Source organism: Neovison vison, chromosome 2 (genome assembly GCF_020171115.1).
Source record: "Neovison vison isolate M4711 chromosome 2, ASM_NN_V1, whole genome shotgun sequence".
NCBI classification, from domain to species: Eukaryota; Metazoa; Chordata; class Mammalia; order Carnivora; family Mustelidae; genus Neogale; species Neogale vison.
In genome coordinates this window covers 107,166,641-107,193,270 of record NC_058092.1, presented here as the reverse complement: position 1 = coordinate 107,193,270, position 26,630 = coordinate 107,166,641, and the positions used below count along the sequence as shown (strand labels likewise).

Genomic DNA, 26,630 nt, shown 5'->3' with positions numbered 1-26,630 from the left:
TCAATAGACTAAAGCATATTGCTTTATTGCTCATCGTTCTTGACAGACACCTAGAAACATTTACGAATAGAACATTAAGGCAGTGGGGAATGGAGGGACTTCCACGGGTACGCTAAGTAAAACAAATTCCAGCTCACTTAGAAACCTTTGGGTTAACATTTAGACAGAAAAGTAGAACAGCATCCCCCACCAAAAACAAAACTTTAAACTATAGCAAACCTGCTTGCTCACTCACCTGTATCTAAGCTTCCATCGCGAACTCCGTAGAACAAGGTAGAGACCATTTTGGCAACTAGTTTTTCCTTACCAGTAAGAGTCGTGCCACTAGGGGACACCACCACACGCAGGTTTCAGATTTTAAGAGCCCCGGTAATCTTTACCACGGTCCCAACCTAGCCCCAAACCCAAATGTTCTCGAGTTTCAGGCCCACCCTGCCTAACCAAAAGCCAGAATCTTCAAGCAGGTGTTTACAGCCACTTTTTGTGACAAATTAAGTGGCTCTGAAAAGAGCCGTTTGGGTCAAGTAGCTGTTCTATTGCGTCCTTTACGTGCCCTTACTTCGAGCTGGTGTACTTGGTGACCGCCTTGGTGCCCTCAGACACGGCGTGCTTGGCCAGCTCGCCGGGCAGCAGCAGGCGCACGGCCGTCTGGATCTCCCGCGACGTGATGGTGGAGCGCTTGTTGTAATGCGCCAGGCGGGAGGCCTCGCCGGCGATGCGCTCGAAGATGTCGTTGACGAAGGAGTTCATGATGCCCATGGCCTTGGACGAGATGCCGGTGTCCGGGTGCACCTGCTTCAACACTTTATACACGTAAACGGAATAGCTCTCCTTGCGGCTGCGCTTGCGCTTCTTGCCGTCCTTCTTCTGCACTTTGGTGACCGCTTTCTTGGAGCCTTTCTTGGGAGCAGGAGCCGACTTTGCTGGATCAGGCATTTTTGCAAGAAGAAACACCACACGCCAAGAACGATCCGGACTATTTCCGAAGGGCTTGGTTACGCGCTACTTATAGAGCCTGTATGCAAATGAAGGCTCGTACACGCCTGCATTTTTATTGGTTAATTTCCAACAATGTCGTCATAGGGGGTGGAGTTCACATAGATAAAGCATCTGCTCATTCTTCCTTACTGGCTGGCAGAGTAAATGTGTTCTTAGCCAATCAAAATGTTCCATTTCAGGCTACCCAATAGTTTCACCTGTTTGGGGGCGTTAGAGGATGGTTTTCACTTTTCAGTCCTATGCCTGCGTACCGAAGAGATCAGAACAGCTGAAGACAACTTTCTCCTATTTTTGCACCGTTTTACTTCTCTATGCTTTGTGGAAGTTTGTTTTGCTTTTTGGGTTTTAGAATATCTAAGCCCACATTAAAAAAAAAAAAAAATCCGGTGTTTCCCTCAAATTCCTGTTTGCGCCGCTTAGATTATGCAATGAGGAACATACTAGGTCACCGCCTTTACAATTCTTAAAACACATATACCAGGGAAAGGCTTCAGTATTTAAACAGGGACTTACATCTGGTTTAGTTCTCCCAACTGTAAAATCTGGCTGATAAACTGAGATTCCCATTCCAGCCGTTATCACAAACCCACATGACGGCCTTCCCACTTAATTTCTGCATCTGACACTCGGCTTTTAAGTAACTCCGCACCTAAAAAGCAGGATTGGCAAAAACGATCTATAAACCATTTCAGCTGTTCCCTCTAGTGCGCCAGCCGACTAAGGCACTGATTCTATGATCTCACTACCCGACACGTGCGAGTTGCCCCTGAAGTCTCTATCCAGTGCACCAGTGCGCTATACCAAGGCCGCCACAGGCGAAAAACTGCACAGCTGCTCTTCATGAAAACGTGGGTGGCTCTGAAAAGAGCCTTTGAATAGGATGGAAGCTCGAGCCGAGCGCTCACTCAAGCCCGCTCCCCGCGGATGCGGCGCGCCAGCTGGATGTCCTTGGGCATGATGGTGACGCGCTTGGCGTGGATGGCGCACAGGTTCGTGTCCTCGAACAGCCCCACCAGGTAGGCCTCGCTCGCCTCCTGCAGCGCCATGACCGCCGAGCTCTGGAAGCGCAGGTCCGTCTTGAAGTCTTGCGCGATCTCGCGCACCAGCCGCTGGAACGGCAGCTTGCGGATCAGCAGCTCGGTGGACTTCTGGTAGCGCCGGATCTCCCGCAGGGCCACGGTGCCCGGCCGGTAGCGGTGCGGCTTCTTCACGCCGCCCGTGGCCGGCGCGCTCTTGCGGGCCGCCTTGGTGGCCAGCTGCTTGCGCGGGGCCTTGCCACCGGTCGACTTGCGGGCAGTCTGCTTCGTGCGAGCCATGATGTTTTACTGTTTTTCCCCAAGTGCCGGGCAGTCTTATTTATAGACGTATCCTTGTCTTGATTGGGCCAGAAGGGTTAGGAATCTCCAGAGTGTGATGTCATTGGCTAAAATTCAATCCTCTTTGCTCGGGTAGATTGTTATGCTAATCTGTCCCTCTTTATTCACCTTTCCGTACTTTTCTGTAATCTCGCCGATCACGAATGTAAAAAACCGTAAAACGTAAAACGTAAAAAAAATTTAGATCTTTCCTTTAAATTGGTTTCATTTTTGAAAGAGCAATTTTTAAAGTGTTTTCGCTAGCCTGGGATTTATTTTTTAACAGGTGCCTTCGAAATAAAAAACACGCCTTTCCATGAACTAGGTTTCAGCTTCCATTTCAAGAGTTATTGTAACTCCAATCCCATAGCTAACATTTATTTACCGCCTGACTCTGTGCTAAACGCGTTAGTTGCATTACAGTACGACGGTTATTCAACAAAACAGTATGTAATTGAAGGAACAAAAAATTGAATTTACGTTTACCCAACTTCGGAACTCCGAAATCTTGTGGTAATCAGCCGTAACCTGCAGGGTAGAGCATTCCGCCTTTCCTTGGGGTTTTCACGTTGGAGTACGGTTCCCTCCCCTCAATCCATCAATGGCCATCCAGGTCCTGTAGATGAGATCCTTCTAAGTCAAGGAATATAGGACCGGAAACGTTAATTTCTCCTTTACAAGGAGAAATTGTGAATAGTGAATAGTTTGTAAAGAGTCAACTTGCTTATCAGATTAAAAGCTATAATAAAATTTCAAAGCAAATAAATTATTCGTTGACCACTGAGTTGCTAACATATTTTCTTCAATAAAGTAGTTCCATCTAAAAGTTTCACCTAAAAGTTTCATTTTTTCTATTCTCTATGAGAAAATTGAAGATTCTCTGCTTTTTAGTTATTTCATATGCTTTGAAGTATTGCTCAGAAAATTACATGTCATAAAACAAGTCACATAAGATTACCAATGCTTAAAAAGTGTGAAGAGTTAATATATAACTTTTAATCATATGCTCATTCTATTGAAAGAGCATTGCATCCAAACCTTATATAAAAAAAAATAAAAACAAAAACAAAAAAACCTCAAACCTGTGAACACAGTCAGGCCCAACAAGCTTAAAACTTACTTTATGGTATCAATATCAATGATCATCTTCCTGCTGAAGGCAGAATAAAAGTTATTTTGAGGGATTTCCTGAACACTAAACAACCTAGAAACTTCTTTTCATATCTTCAAGTGTCCCCATGGGCAGCACAGTCTCCTGCTCTAGGGAGACTTTAGATGTCCTGCAAAAGTGTAACTAATGTGAACAGCTGTCACCCCTTCCTGTGGTTGTTTTGTAATAATGACGAACATATAGAGAGCATGACTCAGTATTTAAAAATTCTTCTACATACACTGTCTTGTTTAATCCCAACCTGTGAAATAGATGCTATTTTCCCCATTCCACAGATAAAAAGACAGAGTCTCAGAGAAGTTTTGGCTTGTCCCAGGCAAGTAACAAGGCCTGCATGATACCATAAAACAAAAGAATGAACTTATAATGGATTTCCAGTTTCATCAGGCTTGGCGCACATTTTAAAGCACTGAAGAATATTCACATCATGCAATCAAACTCCTCAGTGTTTTTTCCCCACTGAACTATTGCCATCTGGGGATCTGGATGGCAGCCTAAAGCAGCCCACAATGGCCTCACATTTCTTTGAGGCGTTCTTTTTTAATATAGGCATTCTTGGCCATGGGGTTCATTTAGATATGAAAAAGATTGTTTAGTTGTTGTTGGGGAGTGAAAACTTTGCTCTACCCCTCAATTTTTTTTTTTTTTTTTTTGGGCTGGCCTAAGAATTAAATTGACATGAGACCAATTAACAGGAGAAAATCATATAGGAATATAAGAATCATACAAGAATATGAGACCCAAGGCAGTCAGGCAATTGAGGTTTATATGCTATCCATGGCTAAGAAAGGGATCAGTCAAGGTCTGGGACTGACTGCAAAGGGAAGAAAGACCATTACAAGACGATAACATGAGTTAATGTTTGGTGAACAAATGTTTGCTGGGCCATTGGGAAACAATGAGGTATAGAAAAGAATTTCAGTAAACAGACTTTGCTGGGTTCCTCCCTGTCTACCACACCTAGGGCATACTGTACAGTAATTTTCTAGGGTCATACGTAGTTCCCTTCCTAGAGCAGCTCCTCTATCCAAGTTCTTTTAAGCTGTTAGGAGGAAGGCAAAAAGAAAAACTTTTTTGAGTCTTCTGTTTCCTAAAAATAATCAGCCTAAAATAATCTATGTGCCAAAGAAACACTTTCTGGGGGAGCAAAGTTTTGCTCCCTTGCTCCCCTACAATGTACATTCATACAAAATCCCGCAGTCATGGGATGTATTTTACCTCTATAAAATAGAGAATAAGAAAAGTCTGAGTCTTCTTCTGACTATCTTCAGAATAGAACAAGTTGTTATTTACAGATGCAAAGGTCAAGCGTGAGGATTATTTCAAGTTTAAAAAGCAATCAAAAGGGGCACCTGGGTGGATCAGTTGCTTAAACATCTGCCTTTGGCTCAGGTTGTGATCCCAGGGTCCTGGAATCTAGTCCCACCCACATCGGGCTCCTTGCTCAGCAGAGAGCCTGCTTCTGCCTCTGCTGTTCTCCCTGCTTGTGCTGGCTCTCTTGCTCTCTCTCTCTCTGACAAATAGGTAAATAAAATCCTTAAAAAAAAAAAAAAAAAGAAAAAAAAAATATATATATATATATATATATATATATATATATATGCAATCAAAACCCAGTAGATTGAAGAAAAGCTTTTTACCTCTCCTACATCTACCTAAAAAGAATTGAGATAGAGGACCTGCTCCAGAAAGACATCTGTCACTGTGGATAACTACCTTACACCATGAACTAGGTCTGGTCGACAGGGAGGAACCTAGCAAGGCCTGTTTGATCAAAGTCCTCTGTGTCCCATTGTTTCTGAGAGGCCCAGCACACATGTGTTTAGCAAACATGGACTCTTTTTCATCTTCCTGTGAATCACATTCCTTCCTTTTGAAGTCCCAGGCCCCTACTCCTTCTCCTTAGTTCCTCTTACCTGCCTTTGGAATTTCCATGTCTGTGTAGATTCCTTGTACCCACAGAATTAAATGTGATTTTCTGTTAATCTGTCTCATGTCAATTTGATTCTTAGTCTAGGTAGAAGGACCTTGAAGGAGATAGGAAATTCTTGCTCCCCAACACTTAGAAGTCACCTTTAATAACAGAATTCAGATCCATAATTGTTTGATTTCCCCTGGTCTCCACATTGGACAAGGGAATGATTCCTGTGAGTGTTCTCAATACAGTACTCTATCAGAAGTAAATTTGGGATGCCTGGGTGGCTCAGTCAATTGGGCCGCTGCCTTTGGCTAGGGTCAGGATTCCAGAGTCCTGGGGTGAGTCCCCATCGGGCTTCTTGCTCAGCCGGGAGCCCGCTTCTGCTGCTTGTGCACGCTCTCTCTCTCTGATAAATAAAATCTTGTAAAAAAAAAAAAGTAAATTTGACAATGCAGAAGAACCTCTGATTTGCTGCTGCTGTGGGGAAAAGGGAGTATTTTTCTCCTACTAAAATCTCTGAAATTTCTTTTGCCAGGAATAATAAGAATCTGCAGTTTCCAGATTGAGCCCTGAAGTTTCATTATTTAGTGCTGAATGGGGGGAAGAGCATATGAATGAAATTTAACATTTGCCCCAGGAAATTAACAGGTAAAAGAAAAGGATAATGTGTTGTATGTGCATGTGTTTGTTCTTAATATAAAAGTAATGGACTAAATTATATGTTCCAAGAAGACTGAATTTGTGTTCAGTCTTTGATTGCAAGCACCCCAGGGCTTCAAGCACCCTCAAGATGAGACTGAATCTTTGGTTTGTGGTTTGGGCCAGCCATGTGCCTGATTGGCTTTCATCTTTTTATTTTTAATTTTAATTTTAAATCACTTATTTAACTGCCCCCACCCCCACTTTCTGGTATATATCAGTTTCTTCTCTTAAGGGTCTATTTTTGGTTTGTCTCGCTCTCTCTTTTTCCTTCGTTCATTTGTTTTGTTTCTTAAATTCCACACATGAATGACAAGACTTCCTTTAATCTTAGGTGGCCCTTAGCCCTGGACCAAACTCAGAAGCCAGGGGCTTTTGACCTTCTTTCCTTAACTCCATTCTGAGATAAAGTCATACCCTCAACACCTTGCTCATTGGATGAAAACTTCCCCCTTTTACCTTAACATTAGTCCTTGTCCTATGCAGTGAAGGGTGGCATAGGGAAGGAAAGTTTTCCTCAGTCCTCTTCGGGTACCCAGCTGGGGACTGAAAATTAAATCAACAAAGACAGAACCAACAGCGGAAGAGAACACACAGGTATTTAATACAAGTTTTATGTGATGTGGGAACCTTCCTAAAGAAATGAAGATCCAAAGAAACCGTTTGACCGGAGTATTTTTGTGCTCTCTGTGGTGAAGTGTAGGCACTCCAAAGAAATGCAGTAGGGTACAGAGTATGAAGTAAATCTAATAAGCCAGAGAAGGCAACGATTCCTGTTTGTTAGGTTTCTTCTGTGGGTCCCTTTGTCTTTAGAACCAAAGATGCTCCTTTCCTCATCTGTCCCTCTACTCCTACAGAGAAGCCACAGGAAGCTTTTATGACCTGTTTCAAGGGAGAAGGCTTTGGAGGGAAGTTGACAATGACCTTCCTGCTTATATCCCTTTCTCAAGATTTCTTCAGCTTTAAATATTTAATATGCATGTCACAAACCCCATCAGTGACAGAATATACCACCCTTAAATTATGCCATTTGGCACATGAATTATTTTGAGCTAAAGGTACATGAAAAACAGCAGATGCAAGAAGTATGCTCTGACCTCTGTTTCTTTCCTAAAAACAGGAGACTAAACACCCACATGGAAGATGTCTTCCCTATACCAGTAGGAAGACAGCATTCTTTTCACCGAGGATGGGGAGTTGGTGCCAAGAGAAGTCGGCACAAAGAAACCTTTGTTAAACTGACCCTTATCTTCCTAGCGATTTTTCCACCATGAACTGCCCTAGCTAAAACCCTTCTATCTTGTGACATTTTCATGATTCACTCTTCTGTCCAATTCAGTCTATAAGCAGTCAACTCTAGCTGCTTCTCTGGGTCTTCATTTACTTACGAGGGCTCCAGTGTCAAAGAAAACTCAGTAAATAGATTTCTATGCTTTTCTCCCGTTAATCTGTATTGTGTCAATTTAATGATCAGGCCCAATAGAAAAAACCTAAGCAGGTAGAGGTAAGATTTTCCTGTCTCTACAGCAGATTTTAGTTGGCAGGCTCAGAATGTACCATCCCCAAATATTCCACTCTGGTGGATTAATTATTTTGAGCTGAAGTTACTAGAGAAACAGCAGATAAAGGAGGGGCTCTCTGACCTACCCCCTTCCACCTAAAAGCAGTTGAGAAAATTTTCCATGAGAAAGGTAAATTAGTTGGGGTCTTTTGTTGTTGTTTTTAAGTTCAGGCCACAAATGTTAGTATAACACTATCTCTGGTTTATGGGGAAAATTAGGACAGAATGTTCACAATTCAATGAATATACAGCCTGTCTGGAAAAAAGAAAAAAGAGAAAGAAAAAGAAGGGAAGGAAGGAAGGAGAGAGGGAGGGAGGAAGGGAAAGGAAGGGAAGGAAGTAAGGAGGGAAGAAGGGAGGGAAAGGGGGGAAAGGAGGAAGGAAGGGGAGAGAGAGGTAGGAAAGAAGGAAGGAAGAAAAAGGCTATTTTTTAAAGGTACCTTCTTTATCAACATTCCTTTCATTTAATTTTTGTAATCAACACCTATTGTGAATCCCAGGGTATTGATTTAGGCAAGTGATGATGGTGGCAGCATTCAATGAGCAGAGAACAAGGTTTATGGTTGGGGAAGAAGGAAGAGAATGGATTCCCTCAGCCCCCATTAGAGACACACCTTGGAGCTTTGAAGTTTAAGCATTTTGAGATTTTTTCGTTTAAAACGACTGAAGAACAACCAGGAGGATCTCTATGCCTGGAGCCTAGAAGTCTGGATAAAGATATATTACTGGGACTCACTGGCATATAAAAGATAGAGCCAGGAGAGGAAAAAAGACATGTAAGATTTAAGATAATACACATCCCTCAGAAAAAAGGGGTAATTCTTTCTGATACAGACACCATCTTCTGGTGGATTCTCCTCACAGAAGACCCTGGTAAAGTAACAAACATGCTATCATTAAAGGACCTCAACCAACTTCATAGGGCAGTTTCTGGTAATGATCTTCAAAAAGATTTCCCCTTGAGACACCCAATTCAGCAAACTTTGCTAGCTCCACGTGGGGCATCCATGGGGACACAATTCTGCCACCGATTTCTGGCTGCAAGCAAGGGTCGACTTTAGAGGATCTGTAGAAACGGGGACACAGAACATCCTTGTCTTCTTTCTGTATATATTGCTTCTTTCGGCTGAGCTTTGGATGACAGTGGGTTGGATTCACTGACCTCCACGAGAAGGCTTGCAAATATAGTAAAACCAACTTGCCTAGGATCTGATTTCTCCCGGGGGACGTGAAATCCCATGCCCCCACCATCAACAAAACACACTAGACTACGAAATTACGGCGCTTTCTGCCCACGCTCCGCACACACACAGGTGCGGCGGCACTGGCCATGACCTTCTAGGTCTGCCAAAGCGTCCGACCTGCTTTTGTTGCTTTTCTGTGGAACCGTGCTTCGCAACCCCGCGGCCCTTTACTCGGGATGAGACCCGGCGCCGGCGCTGTCTACTCTTCCCCGTCTCTCCACTCCGTTTGCCCTTCCTTTCGTCTTCTCCCACCAGAAAGACCTTTCTTAGCCTACATTTTATGCCCGGGGGGAGTCCGCAAATGGAGAGAGACGAAGGCGAAAGACAGTTGCGGTAGCCGGAAGCCTGGCGTTGGGATCTGTGTTCTCCCAGGACGAGGGCCGGTAGGTGCTTGTTTCAAGAGCCGCCAGAGGGAGCCGTGGAGAGCGAGGAAGCGGGACTGGGAACATCGCAGAGAAGAAAGGAAGCGAAGCCGAGCGGGCGGGGACAATTTGGGGCGGGCTTCCCCTCCACGCGCCTTCTGTTCTCAATCTGGTCCGGCAGTCTTGTATATTAAGGGGACCGGTACTCTCACCTTTCCAGAAGTTGTGTTTGCGAGCTGCAGTCGTTATGTCGGGAAGGGGAAAGGGCGGTAAGGGCCTGGGCAAAGGGGGTGCCAAGCGCCACCGCAAGGTGTTGAGGGACAACATCCAGGGCATTACCAAACCGGCGATTCGGCGCCTTGCTCGGCGTGGAGGCGTCAAGCGGATCTCCGGCCTCATCTATGAGGAGACTCGGGGTGTGCTGAAGGTGTTCTTGGAGAACGTCATCCGGGACGCAGTCACCTATACCGAGCACGCCAAACGCAAGACGGTCACTGCCATGGACGTGGTGTATGCTCTCAAGCGACAGGGGCGCACCCTGTACGGCTTTGGGGGCTAAGTGGCCTGAACTTCCCCTTCTGCGTGGATCCATGCCAACGGCCCTTTTTAGGGCCAACCATCTAGTTTTCAGAAGAGCTGGACGCTTAGGGTAGACCTTGGGGAACTTTGCTTTGGGAGTTGGGCTAGAGTCGGCAAGCTTAGTGGGAAGTAATGGTTCCTGCAGCGCTAACCACCCTGAATCCAAGTCGCTCACTAAAAATGCTTTTCATTCGCTCGCCTCCTGTTAAAGATTAGGTTCCAGATTTAAGCAGTCTTTCCGTTTGTTTCTCGGTATGCTGTCATTTGTGATTGCTGGTCTGTGAAAAGTCGAGTTCTCTAGCTCGCTGCATCTGCTTGGGCAAACTGGGGAGGCTTGCAGCCCAGATGCCGGCTAGGCTGTTCGGTGGATTTAAGCCTCAATTTATTTTTGGTTTCACTTCCCAGCTCTACAGCAAGAGGGTGGGGACTAGATGACTTAAGGGCCCTCTTCATAGCGGGCCTTGCTTTGTGATCTGTATTCTTACCCAAAAGGTACAAGAGCACTGAAGTCCAGTCATCAACCAGCCAACATTCAGGATAAATCTAGGTTATTAGAACAGATGAGCTCATTAGTGCAGTTTTAGAACAAGTTTGGCATATTGTCTGCTGAGTACCTTTTTTTCTTTTTCTTTTTTGATGCTATATCCAAGGAAGAACTTAAGTCAAAGGCCTAGAACACGATTTCAGTGAAGACATTGCAAAGATACAGATGCAGCTTCAAACCTGCTCAAAAAGCTGAGCCAACTTGGACACCTGGGTGGCTCCCTAAGTCGGTTATGTGTCTACCTTCAGCTCAGGTCATGATCCGAGAGTTCTGGGATTGAGTCCCGAATCTAGCTCCTTGCTCAGCAGGAAGCCTGCTTTTCCCTCTGTCTGCTGATTCTCCTACTTGTGCTCTGACAAATAAGTTTAAAAAAAAATTATATATATATATATATAGAGAGAGAGAGAGAGCACCAAGCAAACCATATAGTCAAGGAAACAAGTCTGGAGGAAACAGTTAATTCAGGTATTTGACTTTTTCTGTTAGGGCCTGTTGTAGAGAACTAGGAATATACCCATCAATACAGAAAGCACAATTTTTGACAAAGTAAAGCAAATTGTTCTAGACCAATTGATCTAGACTAGATCACAGTAAGGCATTCTCTGCACTACCACTTTTTTTGTTTTTTAAAGATTGTATTTATTTATTTGACAGAGAGAGCAGAGGCAGGCAGAGTGGCAGGCAGAGGGAGAGAAAAGCATGCTCCTCACCGAGCAAGGAGCCCAATGACAAACTCGATCCTAGGACCTAAGCCGAAGGCAGCCGCTTAGCCAGCTGAGCTGCCCAGGTGTCCCAGCACTACCACTTCTAATTGTTCTGATTTGGATTGAGTGGTGGGTCCACATTGCTTATCCTTAAACCTAATTATAGTTTTGTGTTACTATATTTGCAAGCAGAAATTTTTTTTCAGCATTTCCGGCTTATAATTTTACAGATGAATTTGTCTATGTATGTAGTTGAGACAAAAAATACTAGGTCAGTTCCCCACGGATAGGCTCGCTCTTACTTTGATTGGTCTCCACACTTGCCTGCTCTCATTAGCATCAAACACTTGAAGGTGAACTAGGTGTAAAACCTGGCTTAGCAATAGTGATGCCAGAAAGCCAAAGGATGAGAGATTTGCCCTGTTGGAGGAAAAAAACATAAAATACATATATATTTACATAAATGGCAGAATGGCACACGTTGCACAGGTCCAGTAGGATGAGAAATGTAGACAATAATTACCGTAGGAGTCCTAACCCTGCAGAAGTCCCTGATTGCCGGGAAATGGGAAATACTGGCTGTGGAAGTGGGGCTTGTGGCAAGTATCATTGTGTTTTTGTTTTGTTTTTTTAATTTTAAGGGCAATGAGGATTGACTATATCTGATCCTCACTGAGGTACTCTGGAGGAGGAGATACCAGAAGTTTGAAGAGAACTCAGAGAGTAACGTAAGGGGGTGGGGATCATGTCCTTTGTCTAAACTGGCCGTTCTCAAATGTAGTCTCTCAACTAGGAACTTCAGATCACCTGGGAACTCGTTAGAAATGCAAAATCTTGGAACCACCCAGACTTACTGAAATTCAAAGGAGTAAGACCTAGCAATTTGTGTATTAACAAACCTTCCAGGTGATTATACCCAGTTTAAGAACCTCTGGTCTACGTAGCAGTTTTTCTCTAAATGAAACTAAAGTATTTACATCTGAATATATATTGCCGTAATTTGTTTACCAAAATGTTAAATTTTGCTTTTTTTGAGGGGAATAAACACACACACACACAAACACTGGGGAAATGATCCTAGTAAATTTTCTCTAGCACAAAATATTATAGAAGGAAAAGGTAAAACAGTTTGTTTCCTCAAAGTATTTGGGGCAAACATAAAAGATGTATGAATGAAAAGTGTAGCCAGCTTGTTTTCCTAAATAATAATGGCTTGTGTTTTAATACTATTGAATTTTGTAATCAATGGATATGTTTTTTCTTCACAAGTTTCTCCAAGCTATTGTCCTTTACCTATTAATTAGGCATCTTCTTTACATTGATTTTAACAGTGATCCTTGTTCTCATCTTCTCTCCTTCACTAAATACTATTATATGGCATAACTGAATCTTCTGTTAGCTCTACTCAGCCTCTGAGTATTGCCAAATTACAGAATACACGTTCTGCATCTTTTTATGTTAATATGTGGCTTTTTGTTATTGCTTTTAACCACCTGTAACAGGAATATAGCTCCTTAATCTCTTTAATCTCCGACAAGATAATTTATTTCTCATTTTCACCCCTGAATCACTCAGATGCTCTCTGCAAATTCCTCCCTGGGTGATTTCAGGACTTCCACTAGAATATATATATATCCATGATTATAGAATCCAGTCTGCTAGTCTACCTCCACATGGAAGAGGCACTTAAGTACCCCACTGGCCAATCAAACCTCACAGTGGACCAGTCTGAAGTCTTACCTTCCCTTTCCAGGCTCCCTACTTGTCAGAATAGCTGCATTATCCTCCCAGAAACCCAGAGCAGCCGCTGCTGAGTCATCCTTCACTATGTTCTTTTTTTTTTTTTAATAGAATTTATTTATTTATTTGACAGAGATCACAAGTAGGCAGAGAGGCAGGCAGAGAAAGAGAGTGGAGGAAGCAGGTTTCCTGCTGAGCAGAGAGCCGGATGTGGGGCTTGACCCTAGGACCCTGGGATTATGACCTGAGCGGAAGGCAGAGGCTTTAACCCACTGAGCCACCCAGGCACCCCCCTTCACTACATTCTTATTTTCTTCCGAAACCTTTCACTCTGTGCTTCCTATTCTAGCTATGTTACTTCTAACATGTTACTTCTCTACTTGAGCCAAAAGACCTGAGCTATCATTTACACAGAAAGTTTTAAAGTATATATACAAACATATATATATATATATATATATATACATATATATATATATATATATATATATATAAAATACAAATATTTATGGCTGTATGGAGAATTACCAGGAAGGTTTATAAAAATTGTAGAATGGGGGCACCTGGGCGGCTCAGTGGGTTGGAGCCTCTGCCTTCGGCTCAGGTCATGATCCCAGGGTCCTGGGATCAAGACCTTCATTGGGCTCTCTGTTCGGCAGGGAGCCTGCTTCCCTTCCTCTCTCTCTGCCTGCCTCTCTGCCTACATGTGATATCTGTCTGTCAAATAAATAAATCTTTAAAAAAAATTGTAGAATGATTTCTTGGTGTTGGTTTTTGTTACATTTGTTGAACATTTCTGAATTGTTTGAATTTCTTAAAATAAGCATCTATAATTTTCCCCCCAAACAATCACAAGATAGATAATAGATAGATAGATAGATAGATAGAGAGTCTGGGCTGTATGAACCATGACAAATCTTAGCTTTGCCAAAGCTCAGTTTTCTCATCTTTAGTGTTACCGAGAATTCCTGTCTTTTTCACAGGAATGTTTTAAGGATCAAAGGAGATCTATATGAAAGATTAAAGCCCTGAAGTAATATAAAAAGAAACTAAAGTTGGTGTATTTATTGCCTATTTCACCCAATCTAGTTCTTACATGCTCTATAATGAGTGTGGTGGGGAGACAGCATAGCCGAAATTTTGAGAGGATGGTGACAGTGATTAAAATGAGGTCTGAACAGGTTGGCAGGGCCGTATTTTTCAGGATTAAATCAGAAAAATGTAAAGTCATCTTAAAGAATCAAATAGATTCCCCAGCTGAGTTGACTGTTATAATGTGTTAAATGCATTATTTAAGAATATTCACTTCCTGGGGCACATGGGTGGCTGAGGTGGTAGAGTGTCTGACTCTAGGTTTTGGCTCAGGTCGTGATCTCAGGGTTGTGAGATTAAGCCCCGCTTCGGGCTCTGCACTGGGCATGCAGTCTGCTTAAGACTCTGTCTCTCCCCTTTTGCCAAACCTCTCCCTCTCAAAAAAAAAAAAAAAAAAGTGAATTCTACTATAGAAAGAAAAATAAGAGGGAAGAAACTAATTGTAGATAATAAGTAAGCATAGCTTCTGAGACATGTTAACAGAAATAATATAAGTAGAGTATGTGTGGTAAACAGAGATATGGGGGTGGGGTTGGAAGGGACAAGAACCATGCTGAATATTCATGAGGTACATGAGGTACCCAGTGTTCAAGCCTTAAATCAGCCATCCATTGGTGAGACCAACTGTGGCCCAGTATGTCCTCTGCCTGCCACACACAGGGAAATCCATAGCTATTCAGCAGGTTATTGTGATGGAGTGAGCATAAGTTAGCTTCAGACACCTTCCATCTGCTGAGCCTCCACGCCCCTGCTCAGCTGTAATCCTCTTAACTGCAGCAGGAGTTGGGAAGGCTGATCAAGCTGGGACAGATCGTGTTAAGTCAAGGTTGGACGTTGTGTGGTGCTTCTGCCATCACTATAACCTCTTCTAAGTGTGCTGATTTCCCCCATCACCTTCCCCTTCCTCCTTGGTGTATGTGTTAACTGGCTGTAATTAACTGTGTGATTTGGTATATCTGTCTTCATATGGCCTGTGAACCTTCGTGTTCCATGAATTCTGGGATTCCTTGTCTGGTGACAGAGTGGGAAGCCATGAATACAGCGAAGTAATTTCTTACTACAACAACTACATTATAGAAGAGGGCTGGAAAAAAGGGGTGGGTGGGTAAAGACACAACCATGGCATTGTGACCATCCAGATACCCTCCAGGCTCTGGATGGATCCTGGCTCTAGGGAGCATATCCAGTTCCTGCAATGAGCCGCCTTTAGAGTGAAACAGCATTCTGACTCAATAATGGCAGGGCCTGAGGTCACCTGCCTCCATGCTCCTCCCCAACTTTCTGACTGAAGTTTGGCTTCCTGTACAGGTTTGCCAGCAGGGAGCTAGCAAATGGAAATTAAGGGCTCAATTTCTAGAACCAGACTCTTCGGGTTAGGGTCTTAACTTCACCATTTACTAACAGTAAAACCTTGGGGAAATTCCTTAATCTCTGAACTGCATATTCTTTATTAGTAGTATTGGGAGGGAAAGAATATTTACCGTGTCAGGGTTTTACGTGGATAACATGTATTAATGTTTACAAAGCAATTAGCCCTATGTCTGGCACTCAATACATGCTACTGCCTATTAATGACAATAGTTATTATTAGGGTTTATGCATTTGTCCCTTCAGAGTCTGGTCAGTGGGATCTAGGTCCTCAGAGACCCCTACGCCCAGCCTACCAGCAAAATGAAATTTGTGAGTCTACAGAACCATGGACCAGGCTGGAATGGGCTGAGCAAGGACCCAGGAGTTCATCCCGATGACCCGAGGGGCACCAGCCCTTCATTTACTTTTCTACAGCTTTGCAATGCCAGGGCAATGTAACGATAAACCCTCAAAGAGAGCTAAACACAAAAACCAAGTAGTAAAGGAAGAGAGGAAGGGAAAAAGAGCAATCAAAGAAACAGAAACCCAAGGGGCACCTGGGTGGCTCAGTGGGTTAAAGCCTCTGCCTTCAGCTCAGGTCATGATCTCAGGGTCCTGGGATCGAGCCCCACATGGGGCTCTCTGCTCCGCAGGCAGCTTGTTTCCTCCTCTCTCTCTGCCTGCCTCCTCTGCCTACCTGTGATCTCTGTCTGTCAAACAAATAAATAAAATTAAAAAAAAAAAAAAAAGACTGTTTAAAAAGAAACAGAAACCCAAAATCAAAACCTGGCTGAAAAAACTTATTCAGAAGCTCAAAGTTTAGCCCAGATCAGGGGCCCTGATGAGCTGGAGAGGAACCGCTGCCTTTAGAAAATTTGCAAGACCAGGAAACACCTAACTTTTTACTCATCTGGGTGCCTGAGAGGGACTGTGAGATTCAGAACCAGATAACAAACCAGCCAGATTTAAAAGTTAACCGACATCCAGAGCCTGTTGTACCAAAATTTTTGGAAGACCATTTAGCAATAATTACCAAAATTACTGAAAAATATACTCCAAGTTCTGTGCACAAGGATAATAAATTGTAGCAGTGTTTTTAGTGGCAAAAATCTGGATAGTACCTAAATATCCATTAACATGAGTCTGAGTAAATAAGAAGCATCTTTTTTTTTGAAGATTTTATTATTTATTTATTTGACACAGAGAGAGAGAGAGGTCACAAGTAGGCAGAGAAGCAGGCAGAGAGAGAGAGGGAAGCAGGCTCCCTGCTGAATAGAGCCCAATGAGTAGCTTGATCCCAAGATCCCAAGATCATGACCTGAACCGAAGGCAGAGGCTACCCACTGAGCCACCCAGGTGCCCCAAGAAGCATCTTTTAAGTGAGAAGCTACATCCTTTAATAAGAATGAGGCAGATCGAGACAGAAGAAGTTTATACAGAGTTTATATAGCTTTAGAGAGTCAGATTAACTGGGACAAAGACCAAATATATATTTCTTATTGTATATCACAATACCATAGCTAACAACACCCTAAAAAGCTGAATCTTGGAGAATCTTGAGAAAAGACAGAGCCGATTAGAGTCAAAAGAATAAAGCCTAGAGATCTGGGTTGATTCTGGGCAAGTTTAGAGTGACCTTTTTGGGTGCAAGCTGGACTGAAGGAGGCAGAGAATGAGAAACTGAAACCAGTTAAAAGGCAGTTATAAGCCAGAGAGGGCCCTGGACAAGAATGGTGGCAGCAGCACTGAAAAAGATACTGGAAAAAGAGATGGTGCTGGCAGGAGGCATGGAAATCCCTGGTTTCCCCAAATTTGTGGGGACATTTGGGTGGAATTTAGATACCACTCTTTGATTTGAGTTAATTGTTAATTAAAAACCATACAATATTGGTGATGGAAAGGACCCCATCTGGTCCAATTTTCTCATTAAATATAATGAGAAAATATAATAACAATACTATAATAAATAAATATAATAAATGCATTATATATTTTATAATATATTATTTATATATTTATACAAAGTATATTCGTATATTTTATTATATATTTATATATAGATTTATTATATCATTTATATATTTTTATAAATATTACTTATATAATATATATTTATATTTACATAAAATATATATTATAAACATATGTTATAAATATAAGTATATAAATATATTGTGTATTTTATGTAAATATGAATATATTTATAAAAATATCAAATAAATAAAATAAATAATATAAATATTCCCTCTGGTTCCAGGACAAAACTTGGCACCAGCTTCCATTCCCCCCCAGATCCCTAAAGTGGTGTTGATGTTCTTAAGAGGCCTCTCCTTTGGGCCATGTCTTTACAAGCTCTTCCCAGGACCACCCAAGTGTTTCTCCAGCTCCTAAAGGCAGATGAGAGAACCCATCCGGGTAACTAGATCTAGGGCCAGATTCACATTCCCAGCTGCCTGAAGGTCACAGCTCCGTGCTCCTGCCTATTGAGAGCTCTGACCCCGTGGGACTTGATGCGCAAACCTCAGTGGCGCCCCCTCCCAGGCTGCCTTTTCCCGCGAAGGTGACATCCTCCTAGTCACTCAGGCAGGAAGGTCTAGAGAAATCTTTGATCACTTTTGCCCACAACAACCTCTTCTGTCCCTTCCCCATTCCAGGCTATGGCAATCTTCTACATGCAAAAATGCCAAAACTTTCCCTCCCCTCCATCGCTGTGGCTGATTTCCTTGTTCTCATCCTCAACATCCCTGATCTGTGATGTCCATGTGACCTCTGTCCTGGCCTCCCACCTTGGGCACTACTCATCTCTCACTCCTTTTGCGCCTTCACCCCAGATTGGCCTTCTTTACACATAGCTCTGATTCTGTGACCCACCTACTTGAGGCACGACCCTCTATTGGCTTCCCTCCCTTTCCTTGTTCTCTTTTATCCTCATTTCCCAAACTTCCCTTCACTCCACATAGAAAACCATTCTACTGTGTTTTAACTATCTTTTTGTTTCTATGCATGATTGCAAAATATACTGTCTTTTAATTTACATAAATAGTATTGTTTTACATCGAATTCCATTCCTTATCTTATTTCCCTCAGAACTATGTTTTTAAGATCTGTCCTAGTTATGTGTCCATTTAATCCACTGTCTCTTCCTGCTGCAGAGTCCCCCAGGGAGTGAATCCAGCATACTTTCTCCATCTGCTCTCCCAGTGACAAATACCCACATGGTTTCTAATGTCATGTGCCCTGATAGGCCTGTGGGTGAAGTTCTGAATAAATATTCAAAAACAGAATTGTTGGGGTGTCTGGGTGGCTTAGTCATTAAGCATCTGCCTTCAGCGCAGGTCATGATCTCAGGGTCTTGGGATCGAGCCCCGCATCGGGCTCCCTGTTCACTGGGGAGTGCTTCTCCCTCTCCCACTCCCCCTGCTTGTGCTCTCTCTCTCACTGTATCTCTCTCTCTGTCAAATAAATTAAAAAAACTTTAAAAAAAAAAACCCTTAAAACAGAATTGTTGCTTCCTTGCATGTGTATCCCTAACTGGCCTAAGAAGCACCAGGCTGCTCTTCAGAAAGGCTTTCCTAGTCCACACCCCACCAGTAGGACACCAACCATTGAAGCCCTCCATCCCGGCTAACCCTTGGCATTATTCAGCTTTCCAATATTTCCCAGTGTCCAGAGTAAAGTGCTATCTCCTATCGCTTTAATTTGCCTTTCTCTGATTACTTTTATTTATTTATTTGCTTATTTATTTATACATTTTTTGAGAGATAAAAAGCATGCGTGAGCACAAGTTTTGGGAGGTAGGGAAGGGCAGAATCTTTTTTTTTTTTTTAAGATTTTATTTATTTATTTGACAGACAGAGATCACACGTAGGCAGAGAGGCAGACAGAGAGAGAGAGGAAGAAGCAGGCTCTCCGCGGAGCAGACAGCCCCATGCAGGGCTCGATCCCAGGACCCTGGGATCATGAGCTGAGCAGAAGGCAGAGGCTTTAACCCAGGCGCCCCGAGAGGGAGAATCTTAAACAGGCTTGTGCCCAGTGTGAGCCTGACACAGGGCTCCGTTTCATGATCCTGCAGTCATGACCTAAGCCAAAGTCAAGAGCCAGACGCTTAACTCACTGAACCATCCGGGTGCATCTGATTGCTAATATTTCTGAGCATGTATTTGTTAAATATTTTGCTTCCTCTCTGTAATCCTTTCCCCTATGCTGTTTACAGAATAAAATTTACCCCTCCCCAGGTCAGCATGCTGACTCCCAAAAAAACCCCCACGAAGCTGGCCTCAGAGTCAGAAATGACTGAAAAGTGATTTCCCATTCCCACCCTTGAGTCACCCTGTGGTCTGGCCTCCACTCACAGTTCTCATCTTTTTCTCGTTCCTCTGCCTGGATTAAGACTCCTGGCCTCAGCCCAAGTTCTCCTACAGGAAGAGCTCCCTGATTCCCTCTGTTAGAAGTCACCTTTCCCTCTGAGCTTCTGGAGAACTCATCCCAACCTTCTCTGTCACCTGGCACAGCATGCCTTCCGTTATAGCGCAGGGCTCCTCACACAGCCTGGAGAACTCATTTCCATAAATGTTGCAAACTCATGTATGTGCTTCCAGGCATGAAGAGATGCTAGGATTCCTGCCAAACAAAATAATAACAATTTTTCTCTTCAGTGATGATTTTACTTTGATCATAATTTTCTTTATTGCAGTGGTTTTCAGTTGCAGGTTGTAACCCATTAGCAGGTGGTAGAATTGATTTAGAAAACAGGAACCAGGGAAGCCTGGGTGGCACAGCTGGTTAAGCGTCTGCCTGGGTCCTAGGATCAAGTCCTGCATCGGGCTCCCTGCTCAGCGGGGAGCCTGCTTCTCCCTCTGCCTGCTGCTCCCCCTGCTTGTGCTCTCTCTCTGACAAATAAATAAAATCTTAAAAAGAAAAAAAAGCCCTTCCTCACCCCCAGGCTTATTGTGAATTGAATGACTGGTGAGTGAAAGATGAGCCCCAAGCCGTCTAGGAACCTGGACCTAGATATTATCACTGCCTACCCACAGAGTCTAGAAGCTGGTTGTGTGGTTACAATTATTCATCAGTTTTTATGTGTGTCATGATTGTGACTTGACAGGGTTGTAACTTACATCAATTCCTATGAATGTCACTAATATTTACACCCTCGATGTTAATGATACTATTAATACTGATTTATGATGACTTGTAAGGCTCTGTTCCAAGCATTTTGTATGGACTATATGGTCTCTCTTCATCCTCACAACATTCGTGCATTAGGTACATTTATGATCCTGCTTTACACAGGAAGAAATAGAGATCCCAGTCTTTTCTCTTGGGAGGTTTTCCCTGGTTAGGGGTCAGGAGCCCTGGTCCTACCTGCAATGGGCCTCAGACGTCAAGCCCAGTTTGTAGGAGCAAGGACCCTGGGCCTCCTTTTCTCTCCCCTTATCTCTCCTCTGCCATCCTTCCTCCTCTTCCCACCTCTCCTTACGTACACTTTACTGTCTGCTCCTGGTCCCCCATCACATCCTCAAAAAATCCAATTAGCAGTTCTAAATCTGAGGTCTTTGGGGATATAAAGGGAGACATTTCTCCCCAGATTGTCTACATTCAGGAACAGATTGGGGGTGCTGGTGGGGGTAGAGCTCAGGGAACTCTTTTCTCAGTTACTATCACCAGGAACAGGTTTTCCAGACACTCTGCTCTCGGGCACTTTCTTGTTCCCACGTTCCAAGACACGCCCCCAAGGACCTTGGAAGTTCTTTGCCAAGGTCCAGTTCAGAGCTCCTCTTCATCTTTAACTGCAGGGACCCAAGAGCTGGGGCCTCTTATTCCCAACTTCTTTATGTAAAAGCCAAAGGGTGGGCCCCTCGTCAAGCATTTCCTGACTCCCTGGGGCATGCCATGCACCCTGGGTGCTGATGCCACAGGCCTGAGCAAGATGGGAAACAAGGGTGCCTGGGTGGCTCAGCGGGTAAAGCTGCTGTCTTCGGCTCAGGTCATGATCTCAGGGTCCTGGGATCGAGCCCCACATCGGGCTCTCTGCTCAGCGGGGAGCCTGCTTCCTCCTCTCTCTCTCTGCCTGCCTCTCTGTCTACTTGTGATTTCTCTCTGTCAAATAAATAAATAAATATCCTTAAAAAAAATTTTTTTTAAAGATGGAAAACAAGATGATCTTCACCCTGAGCAATGCTGCTGGCCTACTGCTGAGGGTAAAGGAAGGGGAGTAAGTAGAGGTAGAGGGAGAGGCAAGGAGATGAGGAGGAGGAAGAGAAAGGGAAGGGGGGGCTACATAAGGGCTGGATCCTGAAGAATGAGCAGGGGTTCTTGGGGTTACAAAAAAGGGGAGGACAGAAAAAATTCTAGATAGAAGAAATGGAATGTGTGAAGACATGGTATCCTGGGGGATTGCAGATGTTCCATGGGGCTAGAACTTATTTGTTTGCCTGGCAGGGGGTCCAAAAGCTGGGAAGGCTCTGAGAAATGGCAGGAACTAGATGTACATCAATTCTTACTGGGATCTTTTAAATTTAATAACGGTTAATAAAGTAGCTCAAATTAACTGAATGTTTATTCTGGACCAGACATTGTGCTAGGTGCCTTAAGAATGGTCACTTTTAATATTTCCAAAAACACTATTCGTAAGATGTTCCCATTTTACAAATGTCCCCATTTTTCAAACTGGAAAAGTAAGGCCTACCGAGATTTACCTGCTGAAGTCAAGGCCTTCAAGTTTGGGTTCCCTTAATGGCTGAGCCCCAACTAGTTATTTAACCTCCATTGCTCTGAACTACCATACAAAAGAAGGTAGGCTTTAACCTGAAGGGAATGGGAAGAAGGTAGAAAAAATTAAAACACGAGAGTGACAGAGTGGAAGCTTACTGGCAGGGCAGAGTCTAGCCTGAAAGCTTAATCCTCCAGATCAGAGTGGGGGGTGGGGGGTGGGCTCAGTTAACCTGGATAGATAGAGAAAGGGTGTTGGAATTGAAAGTCAGAAAGTAGATTTGATAACATTTGGTGCCTCCTGAAATTTGGACAAAGGGGAAGAGCAAGGAACTTCTGCCCTGAACAGCCTGGGGGATGAAGGTATCTTTCAGCAAGATGAATATGGAAGGGGGAAAATAGCTTTGGGAAGCAAGATGATGTACTTTTACAAATAAGATGAGTGTGAAGGGCTTATTAACCTGTCCAGAAGAAACTGGCCACCCGGCAGTTAAAAATATTAGTGTACAGCTCAAGACAGGGGACATGGCAGAAAATACCAACTTGGGAGCACTTGAGGGAAGCAGAGATATGACAAGCAGGAAATCCACAATCTCCTTTGAGCTGGAAGGAAGAAAAAGCCAAGGCCAGCATTGTTGAAACCAGGAATATCGGTGGGCCTGGCAGAGAAGAGGAGGAGAACACGAGAAGTTTGAGATGGGGATGTGAAGAAGGATAAGGATGACCAGGAAAGGGTGTGAACCTGGCGACGAAGTCCTCTTCCAAGGAAGAAAAGGTAGTGCCCACAGGGCCATACCACAGAGCTTACATCTACAAATGCAAATACACTCCCTACCCTAAGGCCAATTTACATCTGAACAAAAACTGGTTTTCGCTTCTTGAAAATCCCAGGCTCTGGGGCACCTGGGTAACTCAGTCGGTTAAATGCCTGCCTTTGGTTCAGATCAAGACCCCAGGGTCCTGCAACAGGCTTTCTGCTCAGTGGGGAGCCTGTTTCTCCCTCCTTCTGCCTTTCCCCTGGCTTGTGTTGTCAAATAAATTAGTAAAATTCTTAAAAAAAAAAAAAAAAAAAAGCAGGTTCAGGGTAGACTTTTCCTGCAACCCAACTAGCCGTGTAGAAGCTAATCATTACAGGAAGAACATTTATTTACTTTGTCCTTAACTATCTCTTAACTCTCACCTAAGAGTAGACATTTAAGTACAGAAATTATTAAATATGAATACTTACATTTTAAATTGTTGTCTTGTATTGATGTACTGTCTGTGCTGGTCTCTTAAAGATTTGAAAGATTGCTGGGAGGGGAGACTTTTCCAGTAACAGGACACAAGATTTTCTTCTATATCTGACTATCAACAATGCCACTAAATTTCCCTTTGAGGTTCAGACAGGGAGACTTCTGGAGGCTACAGGCACTCAGATTGGTAGATTGTAGCAGTGGGATACTGGGGGCAAGTGCAGGATGTAGAGGACTGACACCTGTAACCAACATCACAGCTTCCAGGGTCAGTTCAGCCACTCCTGGGCCTGAGATGTTGGACAAGCCACACCTGAGAGCCTCAGGTTGTACCTGAGAAAGCCCTATTATGTGCCTGAAAGATGGATGGATGCGATGATGGATAAGATGATGGGTGCAAAGGTGGTGCCCTCTCCCACCCCCACCTCTAAAAGTGACTTATTAACTCAGATAGTACAGTCACAAGACCCATGGATTTATCCTGCAATGAGGGCCTAAACAGGGAATAATGGTCTGAATAGGAACCTGGGGGTATGCCTGGAGATTGGTGTGACCCAGTCCCTGGGAAAATTCGCTGGTCTCCAGCTTTTCAGGGAGGGAACAGGAACTTACAAAACAGAACTGTTTCCTTCCTTTCCTCTTCTTTCCCTTGTGAATTCCTGCTGGAATATTTTTTTTTAAAGATTTTATTTATTTATTTGACAGAGAGAAATCACAAGTAGATGGAGAGGCAGGCAGAGAGAGAGAGAGAGAGAGGGAAGCAGGCTCCCTGCTGAGCAGAGAGCCCGATGCGGGCCTCGATCCCAGGACCCTGAGATCATGACCTGAGCCGAAGGCAGCGGCTTAACCCACTGAGCCACCCAGGCGCCCGAGGAATATATTTAACCTGTCACTGCACTGCGACAAAACAGAAGACCCAAGTCTTGGCCCATTCCAGGGCAAGGAAATAACTAAGGTTAAAAAGAGGTGTCATCTAAGACCAGCAGAGCATTTGCACCTGTACCCGTAGCATCTCAGACCTGTAGAGCTCTGTGGAGGGGGGTCGGCAGAACTCTCCCACTCCAGAGATTGCACTTCCACTTCCTAAATGGTGCAAGAACAATTCTTAAGGCCCCCACCCTCATTATTTCCTGATTGTGGGAAAATTCATCTCCCAAAGGAGGACTGCCTTTTTACTCTCCCCAAGAACTTTCACTCAGAAGCCACCCATCTGTTCTTTCTCTGGGTAACCTCTCAGATACCTGAAGCGTTCCCACGTGTCTTAACAAAGCAATTCCGAGTCTGAACAGAAAATCCAGACGCGAGTCCAAGCTTTTAGAGACCTTCACAGAAAACACGAGTCTCACTTCTATGGATCTATGCGGAGAATGCATCAGCGAAGGCCCAGCTCACCGCAGTCACGTTCCAGCCTGTCCCTGCGACCCCAATTCCGTCTTAGAGATAGAAGATAGGACTTATCCTACCGGCGAAAAATGGGAGGATTAGGCACACTCAAAACTCAGAAATCCCGAACTTGACCCGGCAGAGGTCGGGCCATACGAAGGTGGCGATTTCCCTCCCCAGCCGGAGCGCGGTGCCTCTTGGGGCCACTTTCGGCGCCGATGTGAAGGTCGCCGGCGCGAATGCCACTCCCGGTGGCCTAGAAAGGCGTGGGGCGCGCTCTGGAAGGCGAGTCCCGAGCTTCCCCTAGGGGTTCCTGGCCGTCTCGGGCTCCTCGAGCCTGAAAGCCCCTCTTCTCCTGCTCGGACAGCTTACAACCTAGGTCGCGGTGGACCTGCTAAAAGGTCATCCCCCCTCCCTCCGCGTCCCAGACTAAAGCGAGCACGCACCGCCATCTCCCAGAAGGGGAGCTTGGTGTGTGGGGGGAGCTACCCGCCCTGAAGAGAGAAAACAGCCCAACAGGGCACCTGAATCCGGCTCGTGGCTTTTACGCCACATGTCCGGAGTGGACGGACACCTGAGTGGCACAGCTTCTTCTAAGTGCTGTCGTGGGTGGCTCTGAAAAGAGCCTTTGAATAGGATGGAAACTAGAGCCGAGCGCTCACTCAAGCCCGCTCCCCGCGGATGCGGCGCGCCAGCTGGATGTCCTTGGGCATGATGGTGACGCGCTTGGCGTGGATGGCGCACAGGTTCGTGTCCTCGAACAGCCCCACCAGGTAGGCCTCGCTCGCCTCCTGCAGCGCCATGACCGCCGAGCTCTGGAAGCGCAGGTCCGTCTTGAAGTCCTGCGCGATCTCGCGCACCAGCCGCTGGAACGGCAGCTTGCGGATCAGCAGCTCGGTGGACTTCTGGTAGCGCCGGATCTCCCGCAGGGCCACGGTGCCCGGCCGGTAGCGGTGCGGCTTCTTCACGCCGCCCGTGGCCGGCGCGCTCTTGCGGGCCGCCTTGGTGGCCAGCTGCTTGCGCGGGGCCTTGCCACCGGTCGACTTGCGGGCCGTCTGCTTCGTGCGAGCCATACCAACCAAATCACCACCTCAACCGCGCCGCCGCAGCCACACTAACGCCCCCTCCGCCCGCCGCCCCACTTTTTATAGGCACCGACTGTCTCCGATTGGGCGGGACAAGACTTGAAAGTCCCGCGCTGCCTGCCCATTGGCCGTGACGTCACCCGCCCTGGCGTCACCCATTGGCTTGGGCAGAATCCTCCCTACCCCGCCCGCCCTCCTCACTCTCCAGTTTGCCAACAGCCTTCCGCACCTTGTTTTTCCTTTCTTTTCGGCGGGCGGGGGAGGGGCGTGTTAGCTCGCAAGAATGTTGTTCCTCCCCAGCCCTTCAACCCCCTAGAACACACGGCTCCCCGTTCCTTCCCACGCTGTCTCCCCAACTCGACCTCAATCTTGCGTGGGCTCCGTCCCCCAAAACGCCTTGTTACCTTTGCAGAGCCCCCTCGTTCCGTCAGGCGGAACGCCTGTCGGGGCTTTTCAGGTCGGAAAGTGGTCTCCCCTCATCCCCTCAACCCCTCCGCCTTCCGGGCGCGAGATCCCGCCTCCAGGAAGCTAGGTGGGGGCCCGCACCGCCGCTGCCAAGGCCGTCCCTCACTTTTACTTGACCAACAGCCGGCTCAGGAAAGCCCAGGACCAGGTCTGCCGCACTCCCGCAAACTGCCCGCTCCCTTGCCTGCCGGCAGGAGTGCACGTGTGCGTTAAGGCCAAGGCCTCGGGAAGCGGGCCAGCTGCGCCCTCGGCCCCCCACTTAAGAGTCAGGAGCCGCCTGACAGTACTCCTGACCGAATCGAGCGTGGCTGTACCCCTCTCCCCGCGTCCAGTCCTAAGGTCTACGAGCCACCCAACAAAATCAAGATGGTCGAGAGCTCAGGGTTGGAGACGAGCAACGGGGGAGGGGCAACCCCTTCCTCTCGCCTCGCCT

At 45.2% G+C, this 26,630-nt stretch overlaps 3 protein-coding genes across 3 annotated transcripts; 1 reads left to right on the top strand and 2 right to left on the bottom strand.

Annotated features, from left to right (window-relative positions):
- LOC122900473 (histone H2B type 2-F) lies at window positions 1-1,335 on the bottom strand. The gene has a single exon (XM_044239166.1). The coding sequence runs from the start codon at window positions 934-936 to the stop codon at window positions 556-558; it is 381 nt and encodes a 126-aa protein (XP_044095101.1). The 5' UTR covers window positions 937-1,335; the 3' UTR covers window positions 1-555.
- Window positions 1,336-1,457: 122 nt separating this feature from the next.
- On the bottom strand, window positions 1,458-25,720 carry LOC122899199. Its single transcript, XM_044236795.1, has 7 exons — window positions 25,316-25,720; window positions 24,657-24,723; window positions 24,268-24,347; window positions 10,374-10,431; window positions 9,522-9,771; window positions 8,619-8,769; window positions 1,458-2,321 (listed from the first exon to the last, which is right to left on the bottom strand). Exons 1-7 carry the CDS (start codon window positions 25,718-25,720, stop codon window positions 1,905-1,907), a joined length of 1,428 nt encoding a protein of 475 aa, XP_044092730.1. The 3' UTR covers window positions 1,458-1,904.
- On the top strand, window positions 9,550-9,920 carry LOC122900476 (histone H4). Its single transcript, XM_044239167.1, has one exon. The coding sequence runs from the start codon at window positions 9,557-9,559 to the stop codon at window positions 9,866-9,868; it is 312 nt and encodes a 103-aa protein (XP_044095102.1). The 5' UTR covers window positions 9,550-9,556; the 3' UTR covers window positions 9,869-9,920.
- Window positions 25,721-26,630: the final 910 nt, after the last annotated feature.

Coding starts and splice junctions, on each gene's coding strand:
- LOC122900473 (XM_044239166.1), bottom strand. CDS start 936: ATGCCTGATCCAGCAAAGTCGGCTCCTGCTCCCAAGAAAGGCTCCAAG.
- LOC122900476 (XM_044239167.1), top strand. CDS start 9,557: ATGTCGGGAAGGGGAAAGGGCGGTAAGGGCCTGGGCAAAGGGGGTGCC.
- LOC122899199 (XM_044236795.1), bottom strand. CDS start 25,720: ATGGCTCGCACGAAGCAGACGGCCCGCAAGTCGACCGGTGGCAAGGCC. Junction 10,432..24,267: donor ACAGGTCTGAGATGCTACGG/GTACAGGTGCAA, acceptor CTAATAACCTAG/ATTTATCCTGAATGTTGGCT. Junction 8,770..9,521: donor CAAACACAACTTCTGGAAAG/GTGAGAGTACCG, acceptor CCGTTTCTACAG/ATCCTCTAAAGTCGACCCTT.